The following is a 20,001-nucleotide window of genomic DNA, read 5'->3' as shown; positions in this document are numbered from 1 at the left end:
AGATGAAAGGATGAGTACTGAATTACCTCTAAAAATATACGTAAATACTTCTCACTGTTGTTAACAAAACCTCTGTTGGGATTAAAAGTGGCTTCAAAAAATTAAATATAAATTACTCATGATTTGTAGTACATCCAAGTATGATGTCATGGCACTAAATATTTATAAAGACCATTTGTTTTGTTCACTTTTGCAAAGATACTAGAACTAATGAAAAACTACTGTCTATATAATCTCAACATTGTATCATGAACAGGAAAGCCTGTCCAAAAATTAAATTAAGCAATGTGTTCATTTGCTGGCAGCCAGTCCAGGAGCTGTAAAACACATACTAACTACAATTTTCCCTATTGCAATTTAGATTATAAACTTGTGCTCTCCCTGCCTTCATTTAATGTAAAATGCTAATCATGTTGGAAATAAGTAAATACAATCTCTTGCTTACTAAATTTTAACATTCAGAGACAAACACATATGAAAAGTCAGACTACTTTTAATATAGAGCTCACACTGTCCTTAATTTGTACAAGAACATATAATGTGCAAGTGTTCAGTGTGTATCTGTGTGCACAGCATGCAAGTCTTTCCCTCTCTCTTTCTGTTTGTGTTGTACATATGATGTGAGGAGAGGGAAATGAACACACAAATCCCACCATGAATATAATGGTAGAAATTCTCCTTTTTTTTATAATATATGTTGTATTTGAAAAACGTTTTGTAGATGTCGGGTTTTTCATTTGGAAGACAATGCAAAACAATAAGCAGAATTATGACATAAAATATCACAGTTCCTAGATCTGCTTTTAATCTGATCCAAAAAAATAAACTTGTCAAAACCATAAACAAGGCTGATCTTCTGCAGTGAATAGGCCAATGTTGATTTGGCTTCTCTAGTTGGAGGTTATCCTAGGCAATGGGACAGATTATGGAGGATATTCTCTCCATTTGAAGTCTGTCCGGACACATTCATGCAGTTCTGGTATCAGTCCCAGAAGAATGTCTGCTTTCTATGTTATTTCCTTTAGAATGATTTTCTCATCTGAAGCAGCGTAAGACTCCAAACATATTAATCTTTTATATGGCTCCACACTGCAAAATTAATTATTCCATACTTTATCATAAATGGTTTGTCTCAATTATCGTTTGGCTGAAGAACTGCAGTATATATGCACTGGTTTGAAGCAGAGCTGAGTAGAACAGCTTTAGAAATCTGAGGTATCTCCAAACATGAGCTATTTGGAAGCCAACAGGAAGGGTCACCATTTTGTTTCATTCTCACTGTCTTCAAATCTGTCTTGCCTATTTTTAAGAGACTGATCTTTCTGTTAACAATGTCTACACTAGCAGCGACAGACATATGCATGATAGCTTAGTACCACTCTTTAATACTAGAAGCAACTGAAGTAAGCTCAGCTGTATCTGAGAAATAAATGCAGGGTAGTTTGGTTTGATGCAGTTTAGCCCATTCTTTGGACTGGCACATACATGATCCTGAGGATTGCAGAAGTGACACAGGGACCCTCAGTTCCCCACTCTGGAAAATGAATGTGTATATGCGGCCTCTTTCACTCTGGCATGTTGGTTTGCTCTTGACCTCAGCTTCTTGAATGACTGTTGCTTTACACATACCTGACACATGAAAGTAGTAGCCTGACAAAGTCAGTCTTGTTTGTTGTGAATTAGCCTGGTATAACTATTCAGTTGTATTTAAAAGGTATTGTGTACACCATTTCAGATAACATTAAGTAACTCATAGAAGGGACCATTCTGATCATCTAGTCTGACCTCCTGTATAACACAGGTCGTACAATTTCCCCAAAATAATTCCTAGAGCAGAACTTTTAGAAAAACATTCAATCTTGACTTAAAAATGGTCAGTGATGGAGAATCCACCACAACTCTTGGTAAATTGTTCCAATGGCTAATTACGCACTGTTAAAAAATTATGACTTAATTACATTCTGAATTTGTTTAGATTCAACTACCAGCCATTGGACCATGTTAGATCTTTCGCTGCTAGACTAAAGAGCACATTATTAAATATTTGTGTCCCATGTAGGTATTTATAGACTGTAATCAAGTCACCCCTTAACTATCTCTTTGTTAACTAAATAGGTTGCGCTCTTTGAGTCTATCACTACAGGTTATGTTTTCTAATCCTTTAATCATTCTCATGGCTCTTCTCTGAACTCTCTCTAATTTGTCAACATCCTTCTTGAATTGTGGACACCAGAACTGGACACTGTATTCCAACAATAGTTGCAGTAGTGCCAAATACAGAGGTAAAATAACCTCTTTACTCCCACTCAAAATTCCCCCGTTCATGCATCCAAGCATCATATTAGCCCTTTTGACCATAGCGTTGCACTGGAAGCTCATGTGCGGCTGATTATTCGCCACTGCCCCCACATCTTTTTCAGACTCACTGCTTCCCATGATATAGTCCCTCATCCTTTAAGTGTGGCCTGCATTCTTTGTTCCTAGTTATACATTTACATTTAGCTGTATTAAAATGGATACTGTTTGCTTGGGTACAGCTTGCATCCCGAGCCAACAGAGTTTGCAAGGGAACATCCAGTTTTAGGGATCTGAGTGCCATTCCCAGTACAAGGCTACACTGTAATAAGACAGACACTTGATTTTTATCCCTTTTTACCTTTGCAAAAGCGAAAGAAATACAATTTTGGAACTGATGTTAAGAGTCATAAGGACTACTGCCAGCAGGGGTTTCACTCAGATGTCCTGACAATATCAGCTCAGTTTAAAAATGTTAAAAAACTCTACTTACGGTTCTGTCAGATATTTTTTGTATAACTCCTACTCAAGCTAATAGCCAGGCCATCTTTCCATTAATACATGTAGGGGTGGAGGAAAGTATGGTACTTACTTATAGTTGTCATCTTCCACAAACTTTTGAAGTTCCTCAATGTAGCGGACAGACTTTAAGTACTTTTGCACATGGGGTAAAGTTATGAGATGATCTGTAGAGTATAAAAAAATAGCCAAGATAAGTCTCTACAACTGCAAAAATAAAAGCAATTCTTCTTTAGCTTTCTCCAGTTCTTTTGATTTTATGAATGGAATCAAAAGGAGACCATAACTCCCCAAGGGAGACACTGTCTAGGAATATTATTTTGTTAGACTGTATGAGAATGTTAAGGATTTTACCAAATAAAGGCTTGGTTGTCATTCAGTCTATAGATGAGATTCAGCTGCTGATTTTACTAGGAGAATTGGTCGACTTTAATATGTGCTCTCAATTTACAAAGAGAAAAGTGGAGGTTCATGTATTAATGAGCAAACCTCAGACAATTTGGTTCAAATACAGAACAAACATTTTGGATTCTTATTTGAAACTTAATGGCAAGAAGCATCAGGACAAGATTTCATCCTGAGAGTTCAGAAGTGAGAAAAAGGCACCAAAAGGAACATGGCTTCCCTTTTACTTCACATCTCCCTCTCCTTCCCAACAGGGCCCTGAAGCCTTCCACTAGGTAGACCTCTGATGAGCACCAAAAGAAGAGGTTACTCATCTTGTGCAATAACTGCATTTCTTCGAGATGTGCGTATTTATGGGTTCTCCACTTCAGGTGCGCATGAGCCTCTCGAATCCTGCTCCGCGATTTTCCATTAGCAGTGTCCGTTTAGCAAGCGCATGCGCCCTATGCCTCCTTGTGCTGGACACCGAGGCTACATAGGAGTGTGTGGTAGAACTGCCCTCAGTTCCTTCTCCACCCAAATGTCCCTTAGAGGACAGTGAGACAGAGGGGAAGGAGGGCCAGTAGTGGAGCACCCATAGGGACACACATCTTCAAAAACTGCAATTACTACACAAGGTGTGCAACTTCTTCTTCGAGTAATGTCCCTACGGGTGCTCCACTTCAGGTGACTACCAGGCAGCATCCCCAGAGGGAGGAGGGATCTTCAGAATTCACTCTAGAACTAAAGACCAGTGCTACCGTATCAAATGCCACATCAGATCTCGCTGCATGGATCATAGTGTAATGTTCAGAAAATGTATATACTGTCAGGCCCCTACATGGGCTTCATATCTCAGATACTGGCACATTCTTAAGTAAAGCTGTGGAGGTTGCTTTGATCTGGTTGAATGTGCTATCACCATTTGGGGGAGATGAATGCCTGTAGCATCATAAGAAATGAATATACAACCAGATATCCAGAGATACCTGAGCAGAGATTTGTGGACCCCTTTGATGTATTTGCAAAGCAGATGAACAGCCTAGATGACTTTCTAATTTGTTTGCTCCTATCTAAGTAGTAAGCCAAAGCCCTTCTAACATCCAAGGTATGAAAACTGGTCTCTTGCAGAGAGCTAAGCAGTACGGGAAAAAACACTGGGATATAAATGGATTGATTAAGATGGAACTCTGATAATACCTTAGGCATGAATTTAGGGTGTGCACATAAAGATTAACTTCAGCGCACAGAAAGATAATCTAGCACATAATCAAACATTCTATTTGTAAGCACCCTAGTAAAAAATACGATAAGTAACAGTCAACATGGATTTTTCAAGAACAAATCGTGTCAAACCAACCTAATAGCCTTCTTTGAAAAGGTAACAAGCCTTGTTGACAAAGATGAAGCAGCAGATGTCATATATCTTGACTTTAGTAAGGCGTTTGACATTGTCTCAAATGACTTTCTCAGAAACAAACTAGAGAAATATAGCCTAGATGAATCTACTATAAGGTGGGTGCACAATTGGCTGGAAAACTATACTCAGGGTGTAGTAATATCAATGGTTCACAGTCAAGCTGGAAGGGCATATCAAGTGGGGTCTAGCAGGGATCTGTCCTGGGTCGGGTTCTAATCAATATCTTCAAAAATGATTTGGATAATGGCATAGAGTGTACACTTATAAAGTCTGTGGATGATACCACACTGGGAAGAATAGCATATGAGTCAACAATATAATTCTGTTGCAAAAAAAGCAAACATATTCTCGGATATATTAGCAGGAGAGTTGTAAGCAAGAAAGTAGTAGTAATTCTTCAATTTTACTCAGCACTGTTAAAGCTTCAACTGGAGTATTGTGTGCACTTCTGGGTATCACACTTCAGGAAAGATGTGGACAAATTAGAGAAAGTTCAGAGGAGAGCAACAAAAATTAAGATTTAGAAAACATGACCTGCAAGGAAAGACTGAAAAAAATGGGTTTGTTTAGTCTGGAGAAGAGAAGACTGAGGGGGCAAAAGATAATAGTCTTCAAGTATGTAAAAGGTTGTTGTAAAGAGGAGGATGATACCTTGTTCTCCTTACCACTGAAGACAGGACAAGTAGTAGCGAGCTTAAACTGTATCAAGGGAAATTTAGGTTAGACATTAGGAAAAACTTCCTAATTGTAAGCGTAGTCAAGCACTGAAACAGATTACCTAGGCTGGATGTGGAATCTCCATCATTGGAGGTTTTTAAGAACAGATTACACAAACACCTGTCGGAGATGGTCTAGATAATCCTGCCTCAGTGCAGAGGACTGGACTAGATAACTTAGAATCATAGAATCATAGAATATCAGGGTTGGAAGGGACCTCAGGAGGTCATCTAGTCCAACCCCCTGCTCAAAGCAGGACCAATCCCCAACTAAATCATCCCAGCCAGGGCTTTGTCAAGCCTGACCCTAAAAACCTCTAAGGAAGGAGATTCCACCACCTCCCTAGGTAACCCATTCCAGTGCTTCACCACCCTCCTAGGGAAAAAGTTTTTCCTAATATACAACCAAAACCTCCCCCACAACTTATCGAGGTCCCTTCCAATCCTACATTTCTATGATTCTATGATGACTGAATGTGGCACCAATTCAGGCAGAAGGCGTTGGCAATACCACCAATGGAAGAATCTCTTCCATTTCTGCAAGTAGTACAGGTTGACTTCTTTCTACTTTTTGGTAACACCTATTGCACTTCTGCAGAGCAGGAGGATTCTAACCCATGAACGACCAAGGTACCATCCCCTGAGGTGGTGAACCCCTAGGTTGGGGTGAAGCAGGCAACCCGTAGCCTATAAGATGAGATGAGGAGTGGTTGGAAGCTTGACTGGTGGTTGGACACATAAATGAAGCAGGGAAGGGTACCAAGCTTGTCTCAGCCATGTCGGCTCTATAAGGACAACTCTGGCCTTGTCTGTCTGATTTTGTTCACCACCCTTCATATCAGCGGTGGAGAGGTAAATGCATAGAACAGACGCTTCTTCCAAGATAGAAGAAAGGTGTCTCCCAAAGCGTGGTGGCTCAGACTTCTCTCAAGCACTTTTGGTTCCTGGAGATGTCAAAGAGAGACACCTCTGGCACACCCCATCTTTGGAATATGCTGTGGAGAATTTGAGAGTTTGGAGTCCTGGGAGAAGTGTCTTCTGAAAACATCTGCTGTGGTGTTCTGAATACCTGGGAGGTAGACCAGTGAAATTTGGATTCAATGAGCTATGCACCAGTTCCCTAGTTTCATGGTTTCAGTACACAGAGAGGGGAATCTTGCTCCTCCCCGCTTGTTGATACAGAATATGCTGGATGTATTGTTCATCATGACCCTGATTGATTTGCCTCTGAAGAGGGGTACGAAATGAAGGCAGCCCTGAGTTCCAGTACACTGATGTGGAGATTGGTTTCCTGAGTTGTTCATCTGCTCTGAGTTGTGAAGGCATTGAGGTGAGCTCCCCATCCCCAACACTGATGCATCTGTTAAAGTTATTGATGGGGCTGGACAACAGAAAGGAATTGCCCGCACCGATGTTGAGTTGATTTTTCCACCAGTCTAAAGAATTCCTCACTTGTAGAGGAACTATCACCTGCCTGTTCAAGGTGTGTCTGGCCGGAGAATAGGTCATTCTGAGCCAAACCTGGAAGTGGCAGAGACGTAGCTTTGCATGATTGGTCAAAAAGGTGCAAGATGCCGTGTTATCCCAGGAGTGAAGAAAATTCCTTATTGTGGTCTGAGGGTTTCCCTGAATTACCTATACCAGACTTGACAACGTTACAAATCTGTCTAAGCGAAGGTAAGCCCTGGCTGTCAACAATTGTGAAGGCACCCTGTAGCAGGGTGGGGCCACGCCCCAATCAGACCACAGTTGGCCCTATAAGAGGGCTGAGGACCAGAGACTGAGATTCTCTCTCTAGCTTTCAGAGAGAGAAGGACCTGGCTGCCTGGGAAGCTGAGGAGGGTACCTAGGGTGGAGCAGTGCTGGGGAAGGGCAGAGGGATCTGGGGAGCTCCAGCCTAGCAAAGCCTCAGGCTGCAGGCCAAGCTAAGGGCCCGCAAAAGGGTACTAGGGCTGCAGAGGGGCAGCCCAGAAATAGGCAGAGGCAGCTGGTCCAACCCCCCTTGTTGATAATGAGTGGTATACAGACTGCCGTCTGCCCCAGTGAGCGGGGGCTAGATGGAGGCTGGCAGTAGCCACTGAGGCAAGATGGGGATAGGGGGTTGCGGGTTCTCCTGGGAGGGGAGACCCAGAGAGAGGGGGGTACTGTGGAGGGCAGAACCCCTGGGCAAAGGGCACTGGGGTCCAGGAGGGACATGGGCACCAGCGGCAGGCGAGACATCAGCTGGCAGAGGGTGCTCCGGAGCTGGAAAAGTGCTAATTCCCTGGACAACCAGCAGGAGGTGCCGCGCCGGTGAGTCGTTGCCTCAACACACACCCCTATAAACTGTATCTTCTGTACAGGGGTTAACAAAGATTTTTTTTCATTCAACTGAAGACCCAACTCCTGGAACAGAGCAAAGGCTGTCTGGGTGGAAGATAGCGTTGCTTTGTAGGAACAACCCTCGAGTAGCCAGTTGTTGAGGTACAGGAAGACTAGGATCACTTCTTGTCACAGGTAAGCAGCCACTACTGTGTGGATCTTCGAGAGTACACTTGGGACAGAAGAACTACTAAAGGGAAGAACTTGGTATTGGAAATGATCCTGGCCTATAGTGAACTATAGGTATTTCCTGTGCAATGCGTGTATCATCATATGGAAATAGGTATCCTGTAGGTCAAGGGCTGAAAACTAATCCACTTCCTCCAGTGAAGGAATTATAGCTGCCAGTCACCTTCCTGAACTTTTGAGACTTTATGAACTTGTTTAGAAGTCTCAGATCCAAATTGGTATCCATCCTCTGTTCTTCTTTTGCACAAGGAAATACTCTGAGTAAAACCCTTTGCCTTTGTGAGGCAGCAAGACAGGCTCTATTGCTCCTAATCAAAGGAGACAGTTCACTTCCTGTCTCAATAAAAGCTTGTCAAGGCATCCCTTAAGAAGGATGGGGCAGGGGGGAGGTTGGAAGGGAGGGAGGGATGTAAAATGAATGGCACAGCCCGATGTTATAACCTCTCTGACCCACTCTGTAGAGATCTGCTTCCAAGCATACTGGAAATAGGAAAGACCATCTCCAAAATCAGGGAGGTGGGCAAACGTATGCAGCTGTGAAACTAGAGGTGCGGGAGGATTTGAATACTCGACTGACTCATCAAAATCATTGCTTTGAAAATACTGGGTGGTCGTGGAAGGCAGTTGAGCGGCCCTCTTTGTCTGGAATTTATGTCTTTCCATGGGAGGTTTGGTGGATCTATAGAATCCAGAGAATCTTTGGACAGTCTGTGACATACTAAATCCTCTCTTATTTGTAGGTGTATGAATGCCCAGGGATCATGAAGTAGACCTAGAGTCCTTCAGTGTGTGTAAGGACTCATCTGTGTTTGCAAGGTCTCCAAGGAAAGTTTACTGCCATTGAAGGTAAGGTCCTCAACAGAGTTCCTAACTTCTCTTGGAAAATCCGAGTTAGCCATGATGCCCTGTGTATAACTACTGCCATGGAGATGGACCTGGCAGCAATGTCAGCAGCATCCAAGGATGCTTGAAGAGCGGTTTTGGCCAATAACTGGCCCTCTGAAATGATGGATTGGATTCCTCCCTATGTTCCTGTGGCAGATGTTCAATAAAGGCTGTAATAGATTATAGTTTGTAAAATTATATTTGCCCATGATTGCCTGGTAGTTTGTGATCCTGAATTGTAGGGCTGCCGATGAATAGGATTTCCATCCAAAAAAGTCCAGTCTCTTTTGGTCTGTGTCATATTTAGAGAAGTGCTGCTTATCTCACTCATTTATCACGTCCACCACCAGGGAGCTAGGTGGAAAACCAAATCCTCAGAATCTTTTGGTGGTGGGAACATAATACTTTTTATCTGCCCATTTTCACTTTTGCGGAACAGTAGCAGGTATTTGCCACATAGTCTTAGCTGGATCCTGCAGTGACTCATTAATGAGTAACACCACCTTGGAGAGTGTTGCTGACAGCAGGATATCCAACAGTTTTTGCTTCGTGTCCTTGACCTCTGAGTGGAATTTGAAGAGTATCAGCTGCTCTCTTTATGAGATCTTGAAATTTCCAAAAATTGTTGGCCATGGAAGGTGGCAGAGGCATAACCCCTTATTTGGAGACAAGGATGCAATAGATATTTGAGGGGTGGCTTCTTTATCCAACCTGACTTCCTGCTCTGTAAATTTCTCGGGGGGGGGGGGTTGTTTGAAAAGGAGAGGAGTATATGACTTTAGCCTCCTTATGAGATAGTACCAGAGGTCTGGCAAATTGCTGCCAATAAGCAGCCAAGGGCCCAGTATGGCCGTTGGGGGTGGCATAAAGGAGTGGGGGGGGTGGACTGCAGGGTTGGTTTCCCCCACCCTTGTTGACAAGCATAATCTGCCCTGTGACTGTCAAAGAATGGGTTCCTGAAAGAATATATCAGAGAACCTGAACAAAAATAGAACAGACTGACTGGAAGTCTTCTTCATCCTCCTCAATATTGTTCACCAGAGGAACACCCACAGAAAAGGGTGGAGAGTCCTGCGGTACCGGAAGATAGTGGTGGTCTGGAGATCGGGTCTTGGTATGGAGAGTCGCTTGATTCCATGAGGAGCGGGGACTCCAGTTCATCCAGGCAAGAAATGGTCCCAGTGAAACATCCTACTTCCCTCATCCGAACAATAATAAAGCAAAAACAAAGAAAAAGAATTAAAATAAAATAAAAATTAAAAAAAAAAAATCAACCACAGTGTCAGTCTAGTAAAATCCAAATGCAAGAGCCCTGGTTCACTAAATACTTAAGTTTTAGCCTGCATATGGAACACACTGTTCTAACAAAGCTTGCACACTAGTTCCATTAACAGAGAACACATATTATGATTCAACTGCCTAATTTGGTATTAAAACTGAAGTTATACAGAAAAGGAAATAAAGCAGTTTAGTAGTGCATCACTCTGTTGACTTACATTATCCTCATGTCCCTCTTCATATGAGGCAGACATCTCCTAATGATTTATTATATTAATATGAATGAAAACTTTACAATACCAACAAGACAAAAATTACCAACCATAGCTACAGGAGACTTGCAAATCAGCTATTATTCGGAGGATATTGTTCATTTGATTGGATCTTTGTTCATTCTCCATGATGCTGCCAGATGCAGGATATGCAGAATCGATGTAGATTAAATCCAAGAGATATATTCCTGAAATTAAAGATTAATCAAGTGTTTTATAAAGAAATAGTCATCTAAGTACCAACAAACAGAACATCCAGGAACCACCAGCAACCCACCTGTGCCTTTCCCATTGAACAAATGGGGAGATTATTAACAGCAAATAGCTTGAGTTTTGCATAATCAAAAAAGTAAAATATGGACTTTTACAAGAACATAGAAAACTTTGGACAATGTACACTTACAAGGAAGAATGTACAGAACAGGCCAAACTTCAGGGTATACACTTCATTAAAATGTTGTCAGGTTTCAGAATGGTAGCCGGGTTAGTCTGTATCAGCAAAAACAACGAGGAGTCCTTGTGGCACCTACCAATGTGATATATGCCATCATGTGCCAGCAAAGCCCCTCTGCCATGTACATTGGCTAAACCGGACAGTCTCTACGCAAAAGAATAAATGGACACAAATCTGACATCAGGAATCATAACATTCAAAAACCAGTAGGAGAACACTTCAGTCTCTCTGGTCACTCAATAACAGACCTAAAAGTGGCAATTCTTCAACAAAAAACTTCGAAAACCAGACTCCAACGTGCAGCTGCAGAACTGGAATTAATTTGCAAACTGGATACCATCAGATTAGGCCTGAATAAAGACTGGGAGTGGTTGGGTCATTACAAAACCTAAACCTAATTTCCCCAACACTAATTTCTCCCTACTGTTACTCACACCTTCTTGTCAACTGTCTGTAATGGGCCACACTCTCACCACTTCAATAGTTATTTTTCCTCCCTTGGTATCCTGCTGTTAATTGATTGATCTCGTTAGACTGACCTCACACTTGATAAAGCACCCCCATCCTTTCATGTATTTATACCCGCTCCTGTATTTTTCACTTCATGCATCTGATGAAGTGAGTTCTAGCCCTCGAAAGCTTATGCCCTAATAAATTTGTTAGTCTCTAATGTGCCACAAGGACTCCTCATTGTTTTTTTTTTTAAATGTTGTGTTCACCCTAGAAAATACTATGGAATTATCTCCATGCATTTGGCAAGTTACTAAGGGCCTGATACTGCATGATCCCGAAGAATGAAAAATCCTCGACTTCAATGAAAATACTGCTCTTCAAATTTGCACATTATCGCAAATCTTTGGTTGGGCCTAAGGGTTGGTTATCTCTAAGGGTTAGTAACACATTGGCCACTATCGGAAGACTGGGCTAGATTGGTCTGACACAGTATGGCCATTCTTATATTTTGAGGTTGTTCTTATGTTCTTAAATAAAGTGGTCTAGTGTTAACTGATGAATTTCTATATTTACCGGAAAACAGCACCTGACATTGCTATGCTAAGGTCCTGCGGGTTTTCAATGAGCACAGAAATTTGATAATTTTATTACCAAAAATTATAATTATTCATATTTCTGTGATGCTTTTCATCCAAACGGGTCCTAAAGCATTTTATCGACTGGGCCAAATGCTGCTCTTTGATAGACATAGGCAGCTCAGACTGATGCCACAGGTAGAGCGGTATATGCACCCAGGAGCAGAATGTTGCAGTCTGATCTCTATTCTTATAGATAGATATTATAGATGTGCTTCAGACAGATCTGATGAAATCAAATTGTGATCTACAGAGTTCGTATCTTACACGTGATAGCAGGGCCTTATGCAATATATCCATAACTATATTCAGTCTCATATGATAGCATTACAAAGCCTTGCTAAACACACTTGGCAGATAAGCCAATTCGGAGTAACACATCAGTTCCAATAACATTGGAGATAAGAAGAAAATAAATTCAACAAATGTTAATTTTAATTACTGCCAATATACAGCATTTTCCTGAAAGTCATTAATAGGTCAAAGAAATCGCATATCTCTCATAACTGTAAATAGAAACACACACACCCAACTTCTCTGGGAATAATTAAAGCAGCTCCATATGCAGCACAGAGTTCAGTAAGACCACAAAGCACTTGAAATGTAAATAGGCACAAATTACATATACTGATACCAGAGGAAGGTAAGAACGCTACAGCGTCAGTCTTCCAGCTTCGGAAACCTCAGTTCAAACCCAATGAAAGGAATTTGGTAGGTCTAAGCAGACAGCTATAAACATCACAAAACCATAACAAAATTTGGTCAATATGGAGCAGATGAAGACAAGGAGGGTTAATGAAGGAAAAGTGTCTGTTAAATCTTAGATTTGAGGATTGGAGAACAATGAAGGCAAGGGGACAGGCCTTTGGCTTGGAAGCTCACTTCAGCAGAACCCAAGATTTTGTGTGTTAAAGCATAGTGTAAGGCACACAGTGGTGCTGCGGCTGTGTGATCCAGATACTGCAGTATACTTTGATTTATTGTTTCAATTATGTAACTTTTCCAGAAACTATGGTGACAGGTGAATAATTAATTGAGGATTTTGTTGAGAAGCCCCTCTGCTCTCTGGTGTACATGGCTTCACACTTTAAGGGAGTGTGCCATCTGCTCCACCGCAAGCGTGGTTAATTCTGATGACCAATGTGGCACTGATGATTGCGGAGGGGTCATGGCCTTGCCTTTTTCTTGTCAACTTTAGGGTGTCCTTTCCCCAGGGGTACTCTGAGGGAGCAGCAGTCCCTCTGACTGCTGCAGGACAGCCATTGTGTAAGGCAAGCTCCTTGCTCCTTTCCCTCTTGCATGCCTCTGCAGCAGCCAGGCACAAACCTGAATAAATGAATACAATCAAGGACCCTCAAATTCATCCCTTTTAAAATAAGGGACTCTATTGGTAATACACCATAACCTGTTCTCTGTCCATTTATTATTGCCTTCTTGGGGAACTAATGGCTGTGAAATTCAGATATATTTTCTGAAATGCTTCACTAAATGTTCAACAGCAAATGTACTTGTGAATCAGGTAGGAAGCAAATTATTTCCTCTAAAAGCACTAAAAAACAAAACTGCTGCAACTCTGGAATTTCTAGAAGTTCCGGACTTTATGGAGACAAAGACTGTCCAATAATGGACAGCTAAAAAACAAAATTTAAAGTCAGTTGTACCCTCTCTATTCCATCCCAGTCTCTTATCTCCAAACGAATGAAGAGTTATGCAGTGAGATAGCAGAAGACTTCTTCACAGCATTAACCCTCAGTATCATCATCTGTTCCCCAATTTCTATTAATCAGTACACATGCTCTTCTAGTGGACAAGCCCACAGAATATTGTTTTACATTGGCCCAGAGGGATAATGGCAGTGGAGTTGGTCTGGAATGGCACTTGTGTCCATTTTTCAGGGTGGGAAAGGAACATTCTGGATGCCTGTGACAACACAGGCAGTACAGAGAGTGAAACAATCTGTGCAGTTAGGTTTTCCCAAAACCAAATTCTAGGTTTAAAACCATTCCTTCTTCGGTGAAAACTGTGATATTGTTTGTCTGGTAAGGCCTGATAAGAATCCTCTTCATTCTGAAAATGAATTAACACTGGCCATTCCTACAATCCTCAAAATCAAATATTCCATTCACCACCTGAAACCATCACATCTATTTTTTGCTCATGACTAAGACATCCTTACTTCCTCTTCAACTATTTTTTTGCATAATTTTCCAGACTAAAGTTACATCACCTTCATTCTACCGTTTTTTAATCTAGTACCTCCATGCCACCTTAATTCTGCCTTTTTGTTAGTATACACTAGGACATAATCTTTAATTACATGATGAAATACTATTTTTCCCATAAAAAGAACAGGAGTACTTGTGGCACCTTAGAGACTAACAAATTTATTAGAGCATAAGCTTTCGTGGGCTACAACCCACTTCTTCGGATGCATATAGAGTGAAACATTGAGGAGATATATATACACACATACAGAGAGCATGAACAGGTGGGAGTTGTCTTACCAACTCTGAGAGGCCAATTAAGTAAGAGAGAAAAAACTTTTGAAGTGATAATCAAGATAGCCCAGTACAGACAGTTTGATAAGAAGCAAGCGTGAGAGTACTTACAAGAGGAGATAGATTCAATGTTTGTAATGGCTCAGCCATTCCCAATCCCTGTTTAACCCTGAGTTGATTGTGTCTAGTTTGCATATCAATTCCAGCTCAGCAGTCTCTCGTTGGAGCCTGTTTTTGAAGTTTTTCTGTTTTAAGATAGCCACCCGCAGGTCTGTCATAGAATGGCCAGACAGGTTAAAGTGTTCTCCCACTGGTTTTTGAATATTATGATTCCTGATGTCAGATTTGTGTCCATTAATTCTTTTGCGTAGAGACTGTCCGGTTTGGCCAATGTACATGGCAGAGGGGCATTGCTGGCACATGATGGCATATATCACATTGGTAGATGTGCAGGTGAACGAGCCCCTGATGGTATGGCTGATGTGATTAGGCCCTATGATGGTGTCACTTGAATAGATATGTGGACAGAGTTGGCATCGGGCTTTGTTACAAGGATAGGTTCCAGGGTCAGTGTTTTTGTTCAGTGATGTGTGGTTGCTGGTGAGTATTTGCTTTAGGTTGGGGGGCTGTCTGTAAGCGAGGACAGGTCTGTCTCCCAAGATCTGTGAGAGTGAAGGATCATCTTTCAGGATAGGTTGTAGATCTCTGATGATGCGCTGGAGAGGTTTTAGTTGGGGGCTGAAGGTGACAGCTAATGGTGTTCTGTTATTTTCTTTGTTGGCCCTGTCTTGTAGGAGGTGACTTCTGGGTACTCGTCTGGCTCTGTCAATCTGTTTTTTCACTTCAGCACTGTGACGTGTTGGATCACAGAAACCCCATTGGGAGCTGCCACCTAATGTGCAAAGACTACCCCTGCTTCTATTTTCCCTGCCAGCTTAGGGCTCCAGCACCCTGTCTTGCTGAGCCAGACACTCCTGTCTGGCTCCAACGCAGACTCAGGGTCTGAATCACTTGTCCCAAAACTGCAAGTTTACCCAAAAACAGCTCACAGGAGTGTGCTTGTCTTTAGCACTCAGATGCCCAACTCCCAATGGGGTCTAAACCCAGATAAATCCGTTTTACCCTGCATAAAGCTTATGCAGGGCAAACTCATAAATTGTTCGCCCTCTATAACACTGATAGAGAGATATGCACAGCTGTTTGCTCCCCCAGGTATTAATACATACTCTGAGTAAATTACTAAATAAAAAGTGATTTTATTAAATACAGACAGTAGGATTTAAGTGGTTCAAAGTAGTAACAGACAGAACAAAGTAAGTTACAAGCAAAATAAAATAAAATGCGCAAATCTATGCCTAATCAAACTAAATACAGATAATCTCACCCTCAGAGATGCTTCAGTAAGTTTTTCTCAGACTAGACACCCTCCAGGCCTGGGCACAATTCTCTTACTTAATTGGCCTCTCAGAGTTGGTAAGACAACTCCCACCTGTTCATGCTCTCTGTATGTGTGTATATATATCTCCTCAATGTTTCACTCTATATGCATCCGAAGAAGTGGGTTGTAGCCCACGAAAGCTTATGCTCTAATAAATTTGTTAGTCTCTAAGGTGCCACAAGTACTCCTGTTCTTTTTGCGGATACAGACTAACACGGCTGCTACTCTGAAACCTATTTTTCCCATAGAACCTCAGCCTGAGTGAGACTTGTCACACAGGTTGGAAGCACAAGGGGGGAGAATTAAAGTTGCATAGACAACCATAATAGTAGCATTTCCTAACTTTCAAGTTCATGACTTTACAACCTATACAAATTTGAACACATTTTTGTATGTAATTTACACATACAGCATAAAACCCAGCACGATTAATAATGGTTAGAAATGGATACAAACCCATGCCTATAAAACGACGATTAGTGAAACTTTTGACATCAAAAAGTCAATAATAATAATATTTGCAGATCAGAGTCAACGGGATGCTGTGTATTTAAAAGGTAGAAACCAGTTTAGATAATATTTGCTTAGTGCAAAACAGACTTGTAGCAAGTTATGCTGAGGCTGTTTTTTTTCATATGTGCTAGCAGCAATACTCATTATGTTTGTGATTCAACAAGCAAAACCACAGTTTTATGGGGGAAAGGATTAGGCAGGTGTAGATTAATATTTTAATAATAACGTGCCTGTCATTTTATTTTATTTAATATTTGTATTATAGTAGCATCCAGAGGCAACAATCAGTACAAATACTGGGACAGGGAATGTATCTACCTGTAAGCAGCGGCACCAACTTTCTCCGGCGCCGGTGGGTGCCCGCACCCCCCGCCCCGACTACACCCCATCCCCAAAGTCCCCTCCCTAACTCCACCCCCTCCCTGCCCCATTAGATCCCTTCCCCAAATCCCCGCCCCGGCCCCGCCTCTTCCCCCAACACCCGGCGGTCCCCCTCCTCCCTGCCCCATGAATCAGCTGTGTCACGGCGCAAGGGCTGGGAGGGAGGAGAAGCAGGATGCGGCGGCGCGCTCGCGGCAGAGGTGAGTTGGAGCAGGGGGGCGGGGCGGGGCCACGGGGTGCTCAGCATCCACCAATTTTTTCCGGCGCCTATACCTGTAAGGGATTGCAAGCTAAAGACAAGCGATATATAACAGGTGGAGGAAAAGATGATGTATACAATTTTTATATACATTCACTATTTTTGTCAGTCTTATATTGACATAAATACATAAGTACTGACTTTACCCAGCTACCCCTCAGACATTGTGGCTGAAGCAGGACTTGTGCAGGCATTTGAAAGAAAGGGTGGTGCCTTACAGATCAGTTCACGGCGGGCATTCCATTTGTAGGGGGTCATCATTGAAGAAAGTGCAGAGGCATAGGTGAAATTTCCATTCTCGATTCAAAGGCGGCTCACTAAATGGATGAATGTATTTATTCAGTTGTTCCATCATAGAGTGTTAGTACAGCTGACATCTTTTTCTGTATTGTAGGATTGAATCAAAGTGAATCTGACAGTAGTAGAAAAAAATCAACGAGGAGATATGGCCAACTGTAGGGAATCCAAATGTTTTTTCACTGAACGGGAGGAGAATGTATTGGACAATTCAGAATATAAGGATTGGCCCTTCTCAGAAAGTTTTGAGAGACTTTGGTATCTAGTAAAGCTTTGGAAGAGGCTAAACTCAGTTAAATGTTACCTAGAGGAGTTTAGATGGGAGGGAAAGGTAGAGGTGTGGCTTCCACCTTTGTCATGTTGCTCTTCTCTGTAATAATATGAATAAAATACCTGAAACACCAAACTGTCAAGGCTATTGTGAAACCAGTTTGCTGAAGGGTGAAAAACAGGGCTAAATGCTTATATGTTTGGATGAGGGAGCATAATCAATTAATCATGATAATTTCTGCAGCACTGATGGTAAGTTTTTAAAACAGAGAGCTATGAGTGCTCAAGTCCTCTGGACAAACCGGGCGAACTTGCCATTCTCACAGAGTAAAATGATTTTCCAGCCAATTGGATGCTTTGAACCTACTGATCTCAACATAAAACCAGCAGGAGATTTTCCCTATGTGAGCCTTGAACAATCCCAATGCCAAAGTACTCAGCTGAAAGGTCTTTGATTTCATTATAGCATTTCTGAACACAAACACTGGAAGGTCATGCTGATAATGTTGGAGTTGTCAGAACCCAGGTTTTCTGCTGATAGTAGAGAAACTCAAAAAAAACAGTCCACATTCACTTTTATTCCATCAAATATTAAGATTGTATATTTAAAAAAAAAAAAATTCAGCAGACAGTATGTACTATGTGCTACTAGATCTAAACTCCTGATTCTACAATAATTACTATGGCTGAATATTCTTCACTTCTTATGGAGCAATAAAAGCCCTCAGATACTTTTTCTCAAACATAGAGAGCATACATTTAAGTTCTTCAAACCTATAAAATTCACTAATATCTTGGAAGAAATACTGAAAAATAATTAGTATGAAGGATAGGAGAGAATATTTAATATGTACAATTATTTCAAATTAAAAATAGAGTAGTTTACCATATGTAGCATCAAAACTAAGAAGGGGGCACATGAACAAAGGCTGACTGAATATTGTAATACTCAGTACTATAACATAATATTATAGTATGGTTCAAGTCGCACAAGATTAATTTCTCATGCTAATTTTCACTGCAGTAAACCAGAAACATATAAAGCTTGTGATCACAATTTCATTGCTACTAATGTTTATGTTTAGGCCATGTACATTTAAGTTTTTGGTCCTGTTCTTGTTCCAGACAGAAAACTGTACACTGTGCTGTTAAATTGAAGAACTGACTTAGAAAGAGGAGGTTGTAAAACAGAATATTTGTGGAAGGGATCCTCAGCCCAATGAGTCTTTTATCTTGTTTTCATTTGAAGTAGGTCACTTCGGCAACCACCCAGTTAGATTAACAATTAGCTGTGAGTAGGTCATGCAGCAAAGCTCCCCTGCCTGCATTTGATCATGTTAGCATACTTCAGGATGAGCTCATAAAGGGCATTTGGGAATCCAGAGCTGACAAATATATTGCCTTTGTGTTTTTCAGGCTCACAGCAGGTAAAAAAGAGAGGGGACTCCTGTTAACTGCTCCATGTGGAGAAATAACTCGTTGACCTCAGATTTCTGATCAGAGTGGGGCTGGGTTAGATTAATCTCCCTCCCCCCCATTAAAACTGTCTTGAAGGTAGCGTAACAAAATGTAAGGTGTAATTTGTATATAGGGAGTCCAAGCATTTCAGGCCCTTACAGGATTACTGACAAGTTTATTCTTTTTTCTCACCAGTGGAGTTTAGCAGCCTGTGTAATGTATTTTAATACTGTGCAACATGATAGTTACCAAAGAAACACAAGTGGTTTGGATTTATGGTAAACTTAAAGTCACATTGCCAAATCAAGCCCAAAATATAGCCAGGAACACTCTTTCTGCTCACTTACTAGCCATTCGTGAAAACCCAGCTAATCCCACTGAGGCAATGACAAGTGGTGGCAGAAGAGGTTGTTTAGAAGCATTGAAACTACTGCTCCGCAAAGCAATATTTTTGCACATTCTGTACAAACTGGCAAAGATGTCAGAGCTGAAAACAGCTGTGTACCGCTCTTGCCTCCCCATTTTCTTCTGTGTACCTGTGAGGCACTTCGTTATACCCTGGCACTCCCAAGAAAAGAACAGGTCTTGTGAATTATGCTTGATTTTAAAGGTCTTTTCTTCACAGGACAAGGGATTTTAATTTAAAGTATGAAAATGGAATCTTTGCTGTATAAATATATCCAAACATTTAAAGTTGAAGTAAATATGATTTGATGTCATTGCCATCTGATTGTCATTCAGTGGCCTATGAAATGTGTTGGAGGATCTCAGTTCAGTTCACAGTGGACAAATATCCACATCACAAAAATCAGTATCACAGGGTATGTCTACACTGCCCACATTACAGTGCTGCCGCGGCGATAAAAGCACCCCACCCTGAACGAGTGGTGGTAGCTTTATCGCCAGGAGCCGCATAAAGCGCTGTCTACACTGGCGCTTTTCAGCGCTAAAAATTTTGTCGCTCAGGGGGGTGTTTTTTCACATCCCTGAACTACAAAAGTTTTAGCACTGAAAGTGGCAGTGTAG

The 20,001-nt window shown here is 41.5% G+C and overlaps 1 protein-coding gene across 7 annotated transcripts in view; it reads right to left on the bottom strand.

Moving 5' to 3' along the window:
• Positions 1–20,001, bottom strand: part of RALGPS1 (Ral GEF with PH domain and SH3 binding motif 1) — a 298,888-nt gene that overhangs the window by 104,475 nt on the left and 174,412 nt on the right. For all 7 annotated transcript variants that reach the window (XM_026657362.2, XM_026657365.2, XM_026657366.1 and 4 more), the window contains exons 10-11: positions 10,370–10,507; positions 2,888–2,981 (exon numbers count right to left, since the gene is read on the bottom strand). In XM_026657362.2, the coding sequence (XP_026513147.1) occupies positions 2,888–2,981; positions 10,370–10,507 (232 nt within the window). The remainder of the gene's footprint in view (positions 1–2,887; positions 2,982–10,369; positions 10,508–20,001) is intronic.

The sequence above is a fragment of the Terrapene carolina genome, unplaced genomic scaffold (assembly GCF_002925995.2).
Source record: "Terrapene carolina triunguis isolate 2854851 unplaced genomic scaffold, T_m_triunguis-2.0 Scaffold238, whole genome shotgun sequence".
Taxonomy (NCBI): Eukaryota; Metazoa; Chordata; order Testudines; family Emydidae; genus Terrapene; species Terrapene triunguis.
The sequence above is the reverse complement of the archived record's forward strand: the minus strand, read 5'-3'. Positions and strand labels throughout refer to the sequence as shown.